The sequence below is a fragment of the Macaca nemestrina genome, chromosome 12 (genome assembly GCF_043159975.1).
Source record: "Macaca nemestrina isolate mMacNem1 chromosome 12, mMacNem.hap1, whole genome shotgun sequence".
Taxonomy (NCBI): domain Eukaryota; kingdom Metazoa; phylum Chordata; class Mammalia; order Primates; family Cercopithecidae; genus Macaca; species Macaca nemestrina.
This window is the reverse complement of record NC_092136.1, coordinates 75,650,963-75,668,034: the sequence shown is the minus strand read 5'-3', so window position 1 is coordinate 75,668,034 and position 17,072 is coordinate 75,650,963. Positions and strand designations below refer to the sequence as shown.

Below are 17,072 nucleotides of genomic sequence, written 5' to 3'. Positions count from 1 at the left end.
ATCAAACAATAGATACATCAAAATATAATACATGTAGCAAAAACTGAGAGAGCTGTTTTTGCAGTACAAGAATCCAACAATTAGTTGGGGACTTTAATACCCCACTCCCACCAACTGATAGAACTATTACGCAGAAAATTCAGCACAGATATAGGAGAACTGAACAACATAATCAACCAACAGAATCTAGTTAATATAAATATATAGAATACTCCACCCAACATCAGCAGCATCGATATTTTACAAGCACCATGGACCAACCACCAAAGTAGAACATATTCTGGGTGAAAAAACAAACCTCAATAAACATAAAAGAATTTAAATGATACAGAGTGTGTTTTCAGACCATAATGAAATCAAACTCGAAATCAATAGCAAAACAAACAAACCAACCAACCCAGAAAAATCTCCATTAGAAATTAAGCAACACAATTCTAAATAATCCATGGGTCAAAGAAGAAGTCTTACACAAAAAAATGAATAAAAATGAAAACAGCACATATTAAAATATGTGGAATGCAGCTAACACAGTGCTGAGAGAAATTTGTGACAAATATCTTTACATAGATGGAATTAAATGCTAAGTAATTAGTAAAGACAATATGTCTTGAATCAATAATTTAAGTTCACACCTCAAGAAATTAGAAGAGCAAAATAAACCCAAAGAAAGTAGGTTAGAAATAATAAAGATAACAAAATTAAAAACAGAAAAGCAAAGGAAAAATCAATGAAACAAAAATCTAATTCTTAAAAAATTCAATAAATTTTTGAATGCAATAAATAGCAAGTCTGACAAAGAAAGAAAAGATACAAACCACTAATATCAGAAATGAAAAAGGACATTAATATTGATCCTGTAGCCATTAAAAGAATAATAAGGAACTACTACAAACAAATTTACACTAAAAAATTTGACAACTTAGAAGAAATGGATCAATTCCTCAAAACCACAAACTATCAAAACCGAGATGAAACAGATAATCTGAAAAGTCCCATAACTAATAAAGAAATGGAAATCATCAATTAAAACCTTCTAAAAACAGAACTCTCCGGGCCCAGATGGCTTCACTGGAGAATTCTACTGAACATTTAAAGAATGAACATCAATCTTACACAGTCTTTTCCAAAAAACAGAAAGGAAATAAATACTTCCAAACTCATTTTATGAGGCCAGTATTACCCTGACCAGAATCAGACAAAGGCAGTAAAAAATAAGGACACTATGGCCGGGCACAGTGGCTCACGCCTGTAATCTCAGCACTTTGGGAGGCTGAGGCAGGTGGATCACCTAAGGTCGACAGTTTGAGACCAGCCTGACCAATATGGAGAAACTCCGTTTCTACTAAAAATACAAAATTAGCTGGGTGTGGTGGCACATGCCTGTAATCCCAGCTATTCAGGAGGCTGAGGCAGAAGAATAGCTTGAATCCAGGAGATGGAGGTTGCGGTGAGCCAAGATCGCGCCATTGCACTCCAGCCTGGGCAATAAGAGCGAAACTCTGTCTCAAAAAACAAAACAAAACAAAAGTAATAAGAATACTACAGACCAAAATGTCTCATGAATAGTGAGACAAATTGAATCCAGCAATGTATTTAAAAAATTATATATCATGACCAAGTGGGATTTATTTCAAATACGCAAGGCTGGTTTAACAGAAAATCAATCAATATAATCCAGCATATCAATAGACTAAACAAGAAAAAACTTAACTGAACAGAAAAAGCACTTGACAAAATCTAACACTCACTCATGATAAAAACTCCCCAAAAACTAGTAGTAGAAGTGCACTCTCTCAACTGGATAAAGAGCATCTATAAAAAGCCTACAGCTGGGATCATACTTAATGGTGAAAGACTGAATGTTTTCTCCTTAAGATTAGGAACAAAGCAAGGATGTCCACTTCCCTCACTCTTTTTCATTCAGCATAGTATTGGAAGTTCTTGTCAATAAAATAAAACAAGAAAAAGAAATAAACAGTATATTGATTGGAAAAGAAGAAATAAAACTGTCCCTATTTACAGATGACACAGTTGTGTACACAGAAAATCCCAAGAAATCTATGTAAATACTTTGAGAACTAACAAGTGAGTTCAGCAAGGTCAAAGGATACAAGATCAACACTATTTTTATATACTAACAAAAAACATGTAGAAATTGAAATTAAAATCATAATACCAATTATAATCACGCCAAGAAAATGAAATGCTTAGGTACAAATCTAACAAAACATACACAGAATCTGTATGCTGAAAGCTGTAAAACATTGTTGAAAAAGTCAAAGACCTAAATAAATGAAGAGACATACCGTGTTCATGGACTGACAGACTCAAAAAACTGGTGAATAAAGAAGAATTACCATATCTTATAAACATTTTCCAGTTACCTGACTCCTGTTTGATTTGGATGGTAGGTTTAATACCAGGTGGCAAAGGAGACTGCTGAGGCTGTTGCTGATGAGATACTGGAGAAGGTTGGGCCACTTGTTGCTGTGTCTGCTGTTGCACTTGATATAACTGCTGCTTAGGAGACTGTTGATGTTGTTTAGGAAACTGTGCAAGAATCTGAGTTGGAGCACTCACTAAGCTTTTGGGGGAAGGAAGTCTGGTTGATGCCATTTTGATTGCTGATGTAGATACACCTGTAGAAAAGGAGTAAGGGAAAAGAGAATTTGATAGGAAAGCAAAATTAAAGTTACTTCTGGTTATCATAGTAGATAATAGTTTAAAGACTAGGGAAATCAACAAAAAGTACAATTTATTGAGCACCTAGTAAGTGTCAGATAAAATGTGTGGCACCTTACATATATGATATCTAGTCCTCAAACTCTGCAAGGGAAGTAAGTAACCATTGTTCTCAGATTTTAAAAACGAACTGATTTTCCCTTGGTGAAGAGTGAGAATGAAAGAAACAAATTATCAGACAGGATGTTCCCAGACCTGTCTCTTAACAGATTTTCTATTAGAAAATGTAGGTTCTCAATGTGAATAATATAAGAAAAAAGCAATTTTATTAATTTTTCCATCTTATTTATATGTTATATATTTTCAAATACTATTTTTCAGGTACTAATCAGTCCATTTAAACATAGTATCCATGAAATAACTCACATTCATTTTTTGAACAAGATAAACTCATTTCCTTTTCTCTGAGAATGGTAAAGAGGAAATAAATTTTTAAATAAAAACAGAAAAAGTCATTTCTTAAGAACTCTGAATCATTAAATAATCACACGAAAAGTTGTAAATGGGCATACTCAACATATCCACAGCAAAAAGATTCTGATGATATGAGGTTCTTTTCAGTGGGATTCTAATATTAGCAAGCACACATAGGTAAGGAGTACTAGTAACTCACTAAAGATGTATGAGTTTCAGATATTCTTCCCTCTCCCAGTTTTTTCATCTGTAATTTTTCTGAATTCGTCAACTATCTAAAAGGACTATTATCCATCAATAAGTTAATATTCCGAACTGAGAGAACCTGGAATATAACTCATCATATTAACTTTTTAAGCATGCTGAAACGATAAAAAGAAACTAACAGCCTAATTCTCAAGTATTTAGGATGTTTTTCACACCTTCCTCTACCACATCCCCACCATGACACATACACTGTCTTACAGAAAAGGTTTTAAATAATATCACGTTCATATGTACAATGTCTCTAGAGAATGATAAAGATGGAGGATGAAACTTGAGAAGTCACTATGACTCTCTAGACCTCAGCATCTTCATTTGTTGAATTTTTCCTTGCCCTGTGTCTCTAAGAGCTGTTGCGCAGATCAAGATCAATCACAGACTGAGGGACACTTTGAAAGGAGACAAGAAGGCCAGGCATGGCAGCATGTACCTGTAGTCCCAGCTACTGAGGAGGCTGAGGTGGGAGGATCCCTTGAGCATAGGAGTTATAGACTGAAGTGAGCCATGATCATGCCACTATACTCCAGCTTACGTGCCAGAGTGAGACCCCCATCTCTTAAAAAAAAAAAAAAAAAAGAAGAAGAAGAAGAACTCAGCTGGGCTGAGGTAGGAGTATGCAGATGTCAGAACCTGAGAGGAATGAGGACAGCATCTGCATAGGAGAGGAGGCAACAGCAGCAATGATGTGAGATTGGTTACATATCAGGAAACTGATAAATAAGTATATTCAAGAGAATAGAAGTTAGGTTTTTCACTATCAAAGAGAGAGAGGAAACAAATTAACATGCAATGTTTGATTGAAATTGGATGTATCACTATGAACTCAGCTTTTAATATATGAAAATACAGATGTACATGTGTTCACACACACACACACACACACACACACCCAGCAATGAGCATATCCAGCACCCATCTCTTAGCTTCTAATTATTACTTTCTACTATAAGAAACCAAGACTTCTTGAAAAAATGACTGATTCCAAGGCTGGAGTAGGAAAAGTATAAGATGAACCTGGTAAACCTAAAAGACATGTTTTCCCCTCTTTTGTAATTTCTTTAAAAGAAAATCACCTGTTTGAAGCAAAAAAATTAAGGCAATGTGAAGTTTATAAATATATATAGAATTAAAGTGTATGACAACCATAGCACAAGGAAGGGAGAGAGGAAATAGAAGTACTCTTTTAAGATTCTAACACAACACATGAAATGGTATATTATTTCAAGGTAGACTGTTAAACATTGAAAATGCATACTGTAAGCTCTAAAGCTGGATTCTCAACCAATAGTAATTTTTCTGCCTCTCCTCATCCCACAGGATATCTGACAATCACTGGAGACATTTTTTATTTTCATAACAGAGGTGAGGGGGCATATGCTACCGACACCTAGTGGGTAGAGGTCAGGTCTATAATGCACAGGTCAGCCTCAAGAACAAAAAATTATCTGGTCCAAAATGTCAACAATATGGAGGTTGAAAACCCTTCTCTAGAGCAACTTTTTTTTTTTGAAGTGTAGCTACCAAGTGGAGGAAATAAAATGGAATCCTTTAAAAAAAAAATCAATAAATCTAAAAGAAGACTGGAAAAGAGAGGAAAAGGAACAAGGAACATGACAAATAAAAACAATTGTCAAGATGACAGACTTAACCGGGCGCAGTGGCTCACGCCTGTAATCCCAGCACTTTGGGAGGCCGAGGTGGGCGGATCACGAGGTCAGGAGATCGAGACCATTCTGGCTAACACAGTGAAACCCCGTCTCTACTGAAAAATACAAAACATTAGCCGGGCGTGGTGGCGGCGCCTGTAGTCCCAGCTACTCGAAAGGCTGAGGCAGGAGAATGGTGTGATCCCGGGAGGCGGAGCTTGCAGTGAGCTGAGATCACACCACTGCACTCCAGCCTGGGCGACAGAGCGAGACTCCAACTCAAAAAAAAAAAAAAAAAAGATGACAGACTTAAACTCAATCCTACTGATAATTAACATTAAATGTAAATGGACTACACCTTCCAATTAAAGGTCAGAGATTATCAGACTGGAAAAAAAGACCTAACTATACAATGTTCATAACAGATATATTTTAAATACAAAGGCACAGATGGGTTAAGAATACAATAATGAAAAAAAGATACATCAAGTAGGCCGGGCACGGTGGCTCACGCCTTTAATACCAGCACTTTCGGAGGCTGAGGTGGACGGATCACCAGAGGTCAGGAGTTTGAGACCAGCCTGGCCAACACGGTGAAACCCCCACTCTACTAAAAATACAAAAATTAGCCAGGCGTGGTGGTGCACGCCCGTAATCCCAGCTACTCAGGAGGCTGAGGCAGGAGAATTGCTGGAACCTAGGAGGCGGAGGTTGCAGTGAGCCAAAATCACGCCACTGCACTCCAGCCTGGGTGATAGACCAAGACTCCATCTCAAAAAAAAAAAAAAAGATACATCAGGCAAACAGTAATCATAAGAAAGCTGGAGTGGCTATATTAACATCAGAAAAGGTGGACATGGAAACACTGGTGATAACATCAAGGGTTACCAGAGATAAAGAAGAATGGTTCATAATGAAAAGGGGGTTAATTCATCAAAAAGACACAATAATCCTAAGTGTATGTGTATAAAAACTGACAGAATTAAAGAGAGAAATGTACAAAGCCACAAATATAGCTAGAGATTTTTACACTTCTCTTTCAGTAACTGACATAACAAGTAGACCAAAAAAAAAAAAAAGTGAAAACAAGAAGAATCTGATCAAGTCCATCAACGAAGTAACATGGACATGCACAGAACCAAATGAAAAGTCAATTGTTCTAAAACCATTTACTAAATAATCGAATGCAGCATACACTCTTGGTTGCCTGTCTAATTTCCTTTCTCCTCTGCCCTCCTCTTTTCTAATAGAACCTGTTTTCTTTCCTGAAGAATCCACAAGGCATTGGCATATACTTTCAGAGGGCTGGCCCTAAGCCAGTCATACAGGCAATTCCTAATTGATCTAAGCTAGTCATGGTGGCCCCATTACTTTTGCAAAGAACTAGTTTAGGTAGGACATATGACACAGTTTTGGCCAGCATACCATAAAGAGAATCTCATGGAAGACTTCTGGGAAAGATTTTTTCTTTCCTAAGATAGACCCACAGAAGGCGATTGTCTCTTTTTTCTCTCACATTGTCACAGCTGGATGTAGTACCTGAAATGTACTCAACTTGCCCAGGACGAGAATTACCCAAGAAAAAAGCCAATATACCAAGAAAAGCAAAGAGAAAGGTGAAAATAAATTCCTTGATGGCTCAAAACTTGAGCCTCCCTTCTGGACTTCTGGTTTTGTGAGATAATAAATTTTATTGTGAAAAACCAATCACTCGATCAATGCAGATTTATGTAAAGATATTCATTCAATCACATCATATTTTGCAAGTAAGTTTAGATATTAACAATCCATATAAGAATCTCCAGACCTAGCTAAAAAATAAAAAAGCATAAATAATCCATGGACTCTGTAACAATAACTTTATTAAACTTTGTTTTTGTTTTTGAGACAGTCTTGTTTTAATGCCCAGGCTAGAGTGCAGTGGCACAATCATAGCTCAATGCAGCCTCCAAATCCTGGGCTCAAGCAGTCCTCCTGACTCAGGCTTCCTGAGTAGCTAGGACTACAGGTGCATACCACCACGCCTGGCTAATTTTTGTATTTTTTGTAGAGATGAGGTCATGCTACGTTGCCCAGGCTGATGTTGAACTCCTAGCTTCAAACAACCCTCCCTCTTTGGCCTCCCAAAGTGCTGGGATTACAGGCATGAACCAATGTACCCAGCCTAAATTTATGAAACATTTAAATGCACAAAAAAAATATGGGCTACTGTGAATATCACTGAAACAAAGATATTAATGTTTGTTTCTCCATGTTTGGAAGAACTGTGGTTCAGGCTACACTGGTAATTTTGAATAAATATGAAATACTCAGAGTTTTTAACATGAGCCCTAGAGAAATATGAAGTTCAAAGAACATTTTTGAAAAAGCCATGTAAGTGAAGGGGAAAGATAATGCATAAATGTTAAAAACATTACCTGTGTTTTGTGTTATACCCATAGATATTAAAGAAAAAAATCAGGTGTAAAATGATATAAAGTTTGAGTATCACTTATCCAAAATGTTTGGGACGAGAAGTGTTTCATATTTTGAATCTTTTCCAGATTTGGGAATATCTCCATAGGCATAACAAGGTATCTTGGGAATGTGACCCAAGTTGAAACATGAAAATCATTTATATTTCACATAAACCTTATACACAGCCTGAAGATAAACTTTATAAAATATTTTAAATAATTTTGTGCAAGGTTTGTATACACTGAACCATCAGAAAGCAAAGGTGTCACTATCTTGGGCACCCATGTGGACAATCTGCGGTTGTTAGGTATCATCACCATTCCTGACTCTAAACTTGTATGCTACTGATAAGCAATCATTTTCTTACACTTATTTACATGTAAGTATCTAACAGTAAAAAAATATTACATACTACTGATACAGTTAAAAAATAATTATGTTCAGGGTACTAGCAGCACAGTAGTATCACCGGAACACAGTAGTATCACCAGAATCAGCTGTTAAACAAGAGCAAGAACAAATGAAGACAGGCTTTCAGTCTACATCTGATGTTGTGTTTTGATTAAAAGGCTACTGTATCCTGTTTCTATTTCTGTGTTTGTTTTTAGGTAATAAGAAGCATCAGAAGCAGATGAGAGACCAGGAGACTCTGTCGCCCAGGCTGCAGTGCAGTGGTGCGATCTCTGCTCATTGCAAGCTCCGCCTCCTGGGTTCACGCCATTCTCCTGCCTCAGCCTCCTAAGTAGCTGGGACTACAGGCACCCACCACCATGCCCAGCTAATTTTTTGTATTTTGTTTAGTAGAGTTGGGGTTTCACCATGTTAGCCAGGATGGTCTCCATCTCCTGGACAAATGATCCGCCTGCCTCACCTCCCAAAGTGCTGGGATTACAGGCTTGAGCCACCGCACCCAGTCTCATCTGTCTCATTAACAACAGTTTTTGCTTTAGAATTTTCTCTCTGATTGTATAAACTGACATGATTTCTTACTCTGTTATAAATGAACACTGCTCTAGTCCTTCAGTAAGATCATCACACATTTTCACCATGTCATGTATAGGCCTTTTTTCTGCAGTGTTAATGTCATCTTCATCATCACTATTATGACCACCTTGATTCAGATCCATTTTGGCTATTTCACTATCAGTCAACTGGAGTAAGTGGAGCCTCATTATGATGTTAAAAACTTCTTAAATATCCACTTCAGCCACCTTCCAGACAGACTCTGAAGGTATATTTTTTTTTGCAAATATTAGGAGGAGAGGTCAGACATCATTTTTTTTCTAATCTGACATACAAGATCCTTCAAAGTCACTACTTTGATCATAATCACTAAACATAGTCCCAGGTCAGAGGTTGTGCCAGGCATGCACAACTGTGTTTTTAGATACTATGTTCCAAGCACTGGCAACAGCATATATGGTATCCTTCAATTTAAACTCTTGTTGAAAATCTTCCACATTCATGCCTCTGTTCACTGCTGTTATGTTAGCATGCTGTTCAAGAAAGCATTTTTTTTTATTACTATATTTTAAGTTCTGGGACAGATGTGCAGAACATGCAGGTTTGTTACATAGGTATACACACGCCATGGTGCTTTGCTGCACCCAACAACCTGTCATCTACATTAGTTATTTCTCCTAATGCTATGCCTCCCCTTTCCCCCTACCCCCCAATAGGCCCCAGTGTTGTGATGTTCCCCTCCCTGTGTCCATGTGTTCTCATTGCTCGACTCCACTTATGAGTGAGAACATGTAGTGTTTGGTTTTCTGCTCCTGTGTTAGTTTGCTGAGAATGATGGCTTCCAGCTTCATCCATGTTCCCGCAAAGGACAAGAAATCATCATCTTTTATGGCTGCATAGTATTCCACGGTGTATATGTGCCACACTTTTTTTATCCAGTCTACCACTGATGGGCATTTGGTGTGGTTCCAAGTCTTTGCTACTGTGAACAGGGCTGCAATAAACATACATGTGCATGCGTCTTTATAGAAGAATGATGTATAATCCTTTGGGTATATGCCCGGTAATGGGATTGCTGAGTCAAATGGTATTTCTGGTTCTAGATCCTTGAGGAATCGCCACACCGTCTTCCACAATCATTGAACTAATTTACACTCCCACCAACAGTATAAAGTGTTCCGATTTCTCCACATTGACTTCCTCTCTTCCTATTTGAATACCCTTTGTTGAATACCCTTTATTTCTTTCTCTTGCCTGATTGCCCTAGCCAGAACTTCCAATACTATATTGACTAGGAGTGGTGAGAGAAGGCATTCTTGTCCTGTGACGATTTTCAAAGGGAGTGCTTCCAGCTTTTGCCCATTCAGTATGATATTGGCTGTGGGTTTGTCATAAATAGCTCTTATTTTGAGATACGTTCCATCAATACCTAGTTTATTGAGAGCTTTTAGCATAAAGTGGTGTTGAATTTTATCAAAGGCCTTTTCTGTATCTATTGAGATAAGCATGTGGTTTTTGTCATTGGTTCTGTCTATGTGATGGATTACGTTTATTGATTTGCATATGTTGAACCAGCCTTGCATCCCAGGGATAAAGCCAGTTTGTGGTTGATAAGCTTTTTGATGTGCTGTTGGATTCAGTTTCCCAGTATTTTATTGAGGATTTTTTCACTGATATTCATCAGGGATATTGGCCTGAAATTTTCTTTTTGTTGTGTCTCTGCTGGGTTTTGGTATCAGAATGATGCTGGCCTCATAAAATGAGTTACAAAGGAGTCTCTCTTTTTCTATTGTTTGGAATAGCTTCAGAAGGAATGGTACCTGCTCCTCTTTGTACCTCTGGTAGAATTTGGCTGCGAATCTGTCTGGTCCTGGGCTTTTTTTGGTTGGTAGGCTATTAATTACTGCCTTAGTTTCACAACTTGTTATTGGTCTATTCAGGGATTTGACTTCTTCCTGGTTTAGTCTTGGTAGGGAGTATGTGTCCAGGAATTTATCCATTTCTTCTAGTTTTTTTTTTTTTTTTTTTTTTTTGAGACGGAGTTTCGCTCTTGTTACCCAGGCTGGAGTGCAATGGTGCAGTCTCCACAACCTCCACCTCCCAGGTTCAAGCAATTCTCCCGCCTCAGCCTCCCGAGTAGCAGGGATTACAGGCATGTGCCACCATGCCTGGCTAATTTTTTGTATTTTTAGTAGAGACGGGGTTTCTCCATGTTGGTCAGGCTAGTCTCAAACTCCTGACCTCAGGTGATCCACCCGTCTTGGCCTCCCAAAATGCTGGGATTACAGGCATGAGCCACCGCGCTTGGCCTTCTTCTAGATTTTCAAGTTTATTGCGTAGAGGTGTTTATAGTATTCTCTGATAGTAGCTTGTATTTCTGTGGGATCAGTGGTAATAACCTCTTTATCATTTTTTATTGTGTCTATTTGATTCTTCTCTCTTTTCTTCTTTATTAGTCTGGCTAGTTGTCTTTCTATCTTGTTAATCTTTTCAAAACAGCAGCTCCTGGATTCATTGATTTTTTCAAGGGTTTTTTGTGTCTCTATGTCCTTCAGTTCTCCTCTTAGTTATTTCTTGACTTCTGCTAGCTTTTGAATTTGTTTGCTTTTGCTTCTCTAGTTCTCTTAATTATGATGTTAGGGTGTCCATTTTAGATCTTTCCTGCTTTCTCCTGTGGACAGTTAGTGCTACAAATTTCCCTCTAAACACTGCTTTAGCTGTGTCCCAGAGATTCTGGTATGTTGTGTCTTTGTTCTTATTGGTTTCAAAGAACTTATTTATTTCTGCCTTAATTTTGTTATTTACCCAGTAGTCACTCAGGAGCAGTTCAGCAGAAACTGCACTCAGTTGTTCAGTTTCCATGTAGTTGTGCGGGTTTGAGTGAGTTTCTTAATCCTGAGTTATAATTTGATTGCACTGTGGTCTGAGAGACTGTTTGTTACGATTTCTGTTCTTTTGCATTTGCTGAGAAGTGTTTTACTTCCAATTATGTGGTCAATTTTAAAATGAGTGTGATGTGATGCTGAGAAGAATGTATATTCTGTTGATTTGGGGTGGAGAGTTCTGTAGATGTCTATTAGGTCCACTTGGTCCAAGGCTGAGTTCAAGTCCTGAATATCCTTGTTAATTTTCTGTCTCGTTGATCTGTCTAATATTGACAGTGGGGTGTTAAAGTCTCCCACTATTATTGTGTGGGAGTCTAAGTCTCTTTGTAGGTCTCTAAGATCTTGCTTTATGAATCTGGGTGCTCCTGTATTGGGTGCATATATATTTAGGATAGTTAGCTCTTCTTGTTGCATTGATCCCTTTACCATCATGTAATGTCCTTATTTGTCTTTTGCGATCTTTGTTGGTTTAAAATCTGTTTTATCAGAGACTAAGATTGTAATCCTTGCTTTTTTTTTGCTTTCCATTTGTTTGGTAACTATTCCTTCATCCCTTTATTTTGAGCCTATGTGTATCTTTCACATGGGATGGGTCTCGGGAATACAGCACACCGATCAGTCTTGACTCTTTATCCAATTTACTAGTCTGTGTTTTTGGGGCATTTAGCCTGTTTACATTTAAGGTTAATATTGTTATGTGTGAATCTGATCCTGTCATTATGATGCCAGGTGGTTATTTTGTCCGTTAGTTGATACAGTTTCTTCATAGTGTCAATGGTCTTTACAATTTGGTATGTTTTTCCAGTGGCTGGTACTGGTTTTTCCTTTCCATATTTGGTGCTTCCTTCAGGAGTTCTTGTAAGGCGGGCCTGGCGGTGACAAAATCTCTCAGCATTTGCTTGTCTGTGAAGGATTTTATTTCTCCTTCGCTTATGAAGCTTAGTTCAGCTGGATATGAAATTCTGGGTTGAAAATTCTTTTAAGAATGTTCAATTTTGGCCCCCACTCTCTTCTGGCTTGTAGGGTTTCTACAGAGAGATCCGCTGTTCGTCTGATGGGCTTCCCTTTGTGGGTAACCCTACCTTTCGCTCTGGCTGCCCTTAACATTTTTTCCTTCATTTCAACCTTGGTAAATCTGACGATTATGTGTCTTGGGGTTGCTCTTCTCGAGGAGTATCTTTGTGGTGTTCTCTGTATTTCCTGAATTTGAATGTTGGCCTGTCTTGCTAGGTTGGGGAAGTTCTCCTGGATAATACTCTCCAAGTGTTTTCCAACTTGGTTCCATTCTCCCCGTCACTTTCAGGTACACCAATCAAACGTAGTTTTGGTCTTTTCACATAGTCCCATATTTCTTGGAGGCTTTGTTCATTCATATTTTTCTCTAATCTTGTCTTCACGCTTCATTTCATTAAGTTGATCTTCAATCTCTGATATCCTTTCTCCTGCTTGATTGATTCGGCTATTGATACTTGTGTATGCTTCACAAAGTTCTCGTGCTGTGTTTTTCAGCTCCATCAGGTCATTTAGGTTTTTCTCTAAACTGATTATTCTAATTAGAAATTCCCCTAACCTTTTTTCAAGGTTCTTAGCTTCCTCGCATTGGGTTAGAACATGCTCCTTTAGCTCGGAGAGGTTTGTTAATACCCACCTTCTGAAGCCTACTTCTGTCAATTCGTCAAACTCATTCTCCATCCAGTTTTGTTCCTTTGCTGGTGAGGAGTTGTGATCCTTTGGAGCAGAAGAGGCGTTCTGGTTTTTGGAATTTTCAGCCTTTCTGTGCTGGTTTTTCCTCATCTTCATGGAATTATCTACCTTTCGTCTTTGATGTTGGTGACTTTTAGATGGGGTTTCTGTGTGGACGTCCTTTTTGTTGATGTTGATGCTATTCCTTTCTGTTTGTTAGTTTTCCTGCTAACACCCAGGCCCCTCTGCTGCAGGTCTGCTGGAGTTTGCTAGAGGTACACTCCAGACCCTGTTTGCCTGGGTATCACCAGCGGAGGCTGCAGAATAGCAAAGATCGCTGCCTGTTCCTTCCCCTGGAGGCTTTGTCCCAGAGGGGCACCTGCCAGATGCCAGCCAGAGCTTTCCTGTATGAGGTGTCTATCAACCCCTGCTGTGAGGTTTCTCCCAGTTAGGAGGCACGGAAGTCAGGGACCCACTTGAGGAGGCAGTGTTCTGCTGGGAGATCTGCTGCTCTCGAGTGTTCTGAGAGCTCGAGTGTTCTGCTGGGAGATCTGCTGCTCTCTTCAGACCTGGTAAGCAGGAACGTTTAAGTCTGCTGAAGCTGCGCCCACAGCTGCCCCTTCCCCCAGGTGCTCTGTTCCAGGGAGATGGGAGTTTTACCCATAAGCCCCTGACTGAGGCTGCTGCCTTTCTTTCAGAGATGCCCTGTCCACAGAGGAGGAATCTAGAGAGGCAGTCTGGCTACAGCGGCTTTGACGAGCTGCAGTGGGCTCCGCCCAGTTCGAACTTCCCTGTGGCTTTCTTTACACTCTGAGGGGAAAAACCACCTACTCAAGCCTAAGTAATGGTGGTCACCCCTCCCCCCACCAAGCTCCAGCGACCCAGGTTGACTTCAGACTGCTGTGCTGGCAGCAAGAATTTCAAGCCAGTGGATCTTAGCTTGCTTGGCTCCATGGAATTGGGATCCGCTGAGCTAGACCACTTGGCTCCCTGGCTTCACAACCCTTTCCAGGGGTGTGAAGGGTTCTGTCTCGCTGGTGTTCCAGGCACCACTGAGGTATGAAAACAAAAACAAAAACAAAAAACTCCTGGCTGGGCGTGGTGACTCACACCTGTAATCCCAGCACTTTGGGAGGCCGAGGTGGGTGGATCACGAGGTCAGGAGATCAAGACCATCCTGGCTAACATGATGAAACCCCATTTCTACTAAAAATACAAAAAATTAGCCGGGCATAGTGGCAGCTGCCTGTAGTCCCAGCTACTCCAGAGGCTGAGGGAGGAGAATGGCATAAACCCGGGAGGCGGAGCTTGCAGTGAGCCGAGATGGCACCACTGCACACCAGTCTGGGCAACAGAGCAAGACCCCATCCAAAAAACAAAAAACAAACAAACAAACAAAAACTCCTAAAGCTAGCTTGGTGTCTGCCCAAACAGCTGCCCAGTTTTGTGCTTGAAACCCAGGGCCCTGGGTGGTGTAGGCACCCGAAGGAATCTCCTGGTCTATGGGTTGCAAAGACCACGGGAAAAGCATAGTATGTGGGCCTGAATGCACCGTCCCTCACAGCAGGGTCCCTCACGGCTTCCCTTGGCTAGACGAGGGAGTTCCCCAACCCCTTGCGCTTCCTGGGTGAGGTAACACCCCACCTTGCTTTGGCTAACCCTCCATGGGCTACATCCACTGTCTAACCAATCCCAATGAGATGAGCCAGGTACCTCAGTTGGAAATGCAGAAATCATCTGCCTTCTGTGTTGATATCGCTGGGAGCTACAGACCACAGCTGTTCCTATTCAGCTATCTTGCCAGCCACTCCCCCAAGAAAGCATTTTTATATAACTCTTCATTGGTCTAAGGCTACCTTGGCCGCATGGCTGAATTAATAAAGTCACACTGGGGGAAAGTACATGGCATAAACATTATTTTTGAGGAGAATTTCAACTGGAAGATGAGAACAGTCATCAATAAATAAAATCTTGCCATTGTTGCACAGTCCAGCTGCCCTGCAATGAACACAAGCTGCTGGCACAAGATGTTTGGAAACCAATCAGAAAAGATATCCCCAGTAATACATGCTTTTTTGTTACCATAATAACAGACTGGTAAGAAATTCACTCCTTAAAAACAGCAAGAATGCAAGCTTTTGCCCATCACAGCATTTATGAGTGCCTCCTACATTACCACATCCCATCCCAGTTATTCTGTCCTTGGCATCCTTAATACCTGTATTGGCTGTCTCATCAGCTGTAGTCAGTGTCTTTCTGGGGCAGTAACACCAAAACAGTGACGTTTCATCAGCATTATTGACTTGTTCTGGCATAAGATAGTCATCAGCGGTGACGATGGCAAACTTGTCAATGAACTTCTTGCTGCTTCGTTATCAAAAAATGCTTTATCACTACAAAGTTTTAAAACTGTAATGCCGCATCTCTTCTTAAATTTCTGCAAATGGCCTGTTGAATATTCACAGCTTCCTTCAGTTTTTAGTTAATCATGATAGATCTTTGCTTGTTTCATGATCAGTATTACCATTAAGTGACATGAGTTCACTACAATGCTGATGGATCCACTCTTTCAATATGCGATCGAGATCTTCATTTTTAGCTTTATGCAGCGTATTTCTATTTTTCATTAACTTCTGTTCATCGTTTCAGCACAGAATTTCAATAGCTTATCCTTTTGTTTTTTCAGGTCATACATGGTAGTCATTCCAACACCATACTCTTCTGCAACACACTGCACACTTAACACCACTGTCCAATTTCTCCAACAGCTTGTCCTTCTGTGCTATATAGATAAACTTAAGTGCTTCCTCGTTTCCTTGTCACTATTACCCCTCAGAGGTATCTGCAGGCCTTTTTGACATTTTCAACATCTTTACACCACAGAACAGAAAATAAGCAAAAAAAACATGGCAAGTGATGCACATAGGTCTTGGCCCCATGTGGAGCATTGCTGGGAACCTGTTATTGGCACATCCAGCCTGCATACACGCCATTTTATTACCCGCTGAGGGAGTGTTTGTGTCAGGGGAATCTGGGTGGGCAAGGAAAAGATATATTACTGCTACAGAAGGCAGAAGGAGTCTTTTTTCCCTTGGGAATGCTGAATAAACTGTGTGGTGTGCACCTGTGTTTTGATTGCAATTTACCACATGAAGTCAGGTGTGGAATTGTCCACTTGTGGCATCAATTGGCCCTCAGAAAGCTTCAGAATTTAGAGCATTTCAGATTTCAGATTTTCAGATTAGGGATGATGAAACTGTACTGGTTAAGCAGTATGCTACTCAATTTTTTTTAATCACCAAAATTATTCCCTCCACCCTATTTTTTTTTTAAACAAGAAGAATAAGGACTTAATAGTGGCCAGATACTAATGAAATATTCTGAAAGGGTATAGTTCAGGGGGATAAAATACAGCATTTAGTAAACTCTACAAAAAAATTCCAATTCTTCTATTTGGTAATCCTGCTCCTTCCTGAGTGCTGGTTCTAAGAAAAGGGAAGGCTCAATTAAATTCACAAAGATGTTAACTATAGTTAAATCTAGAATATCAAACCCTGGAAACACACTAGATACCCAACAATAAGGGAATAATTTAATAAATTATTATGTATTATATAATAAATTTAATAAATTATGCAATAATAAAAATATTAAACAGCTCTGAAAATAATTAGGATAATGCTAATGAAGCAACAATATATGAAGAAAGCATGCTACCAAATAGAATATGAACTTTTTATTCCAAATATGTAAAAAATATTATTCACAGCCAGGTGCGGTGGCTCACACCTATAATTCCAGCACTTTGGGAGGCTGAAGCGGGTGGCTTATGAGGTCAGGAGTGCAAGGCCAGCCTGACCAACATGGTGAAACCCCGTCTCTACTAAAAATACAAAAATTTGCTGGGCGTGGTGGCACACGCCTGTAATCCCAGCTACTCAGGAGGCTGAGGGAGGAGAATCACTTGAACCTGGGAGGCAGAGATTGCAGTGAGCCGAGATTGCACCACTGCACTCCA

The 17,072-nt window shown here is 39.6% G+C and overlaps 1 protein-coding gene across 12 annotated transcripts in view; it reads right to left on the bottom strand.

Moving 5' to 3' along the window:
- LOC105468784 (EMSY transcriptional repressor, BRCA2 interacting) overlaps nt 1–17,072 on the bottom strand; it is a 107,007-nt gene that overhangs the window by 55,379 nt on the left and 34,556 nt on the right. For all 12 annotated transcript variants that reach the window (XM_011719125.3, XM_011719128.3, XM_011719131.3 and 9 more), the window contains one exon: nt 2,385–2,639. In XM_011719125.3, the coding sequence (XP_011717427.1) occupies nt 2,385–2,639 (255 nt within the window). The remainder of the gene's footprint in view (nt 1–2,384; nt 2,640–17,072) is intronic.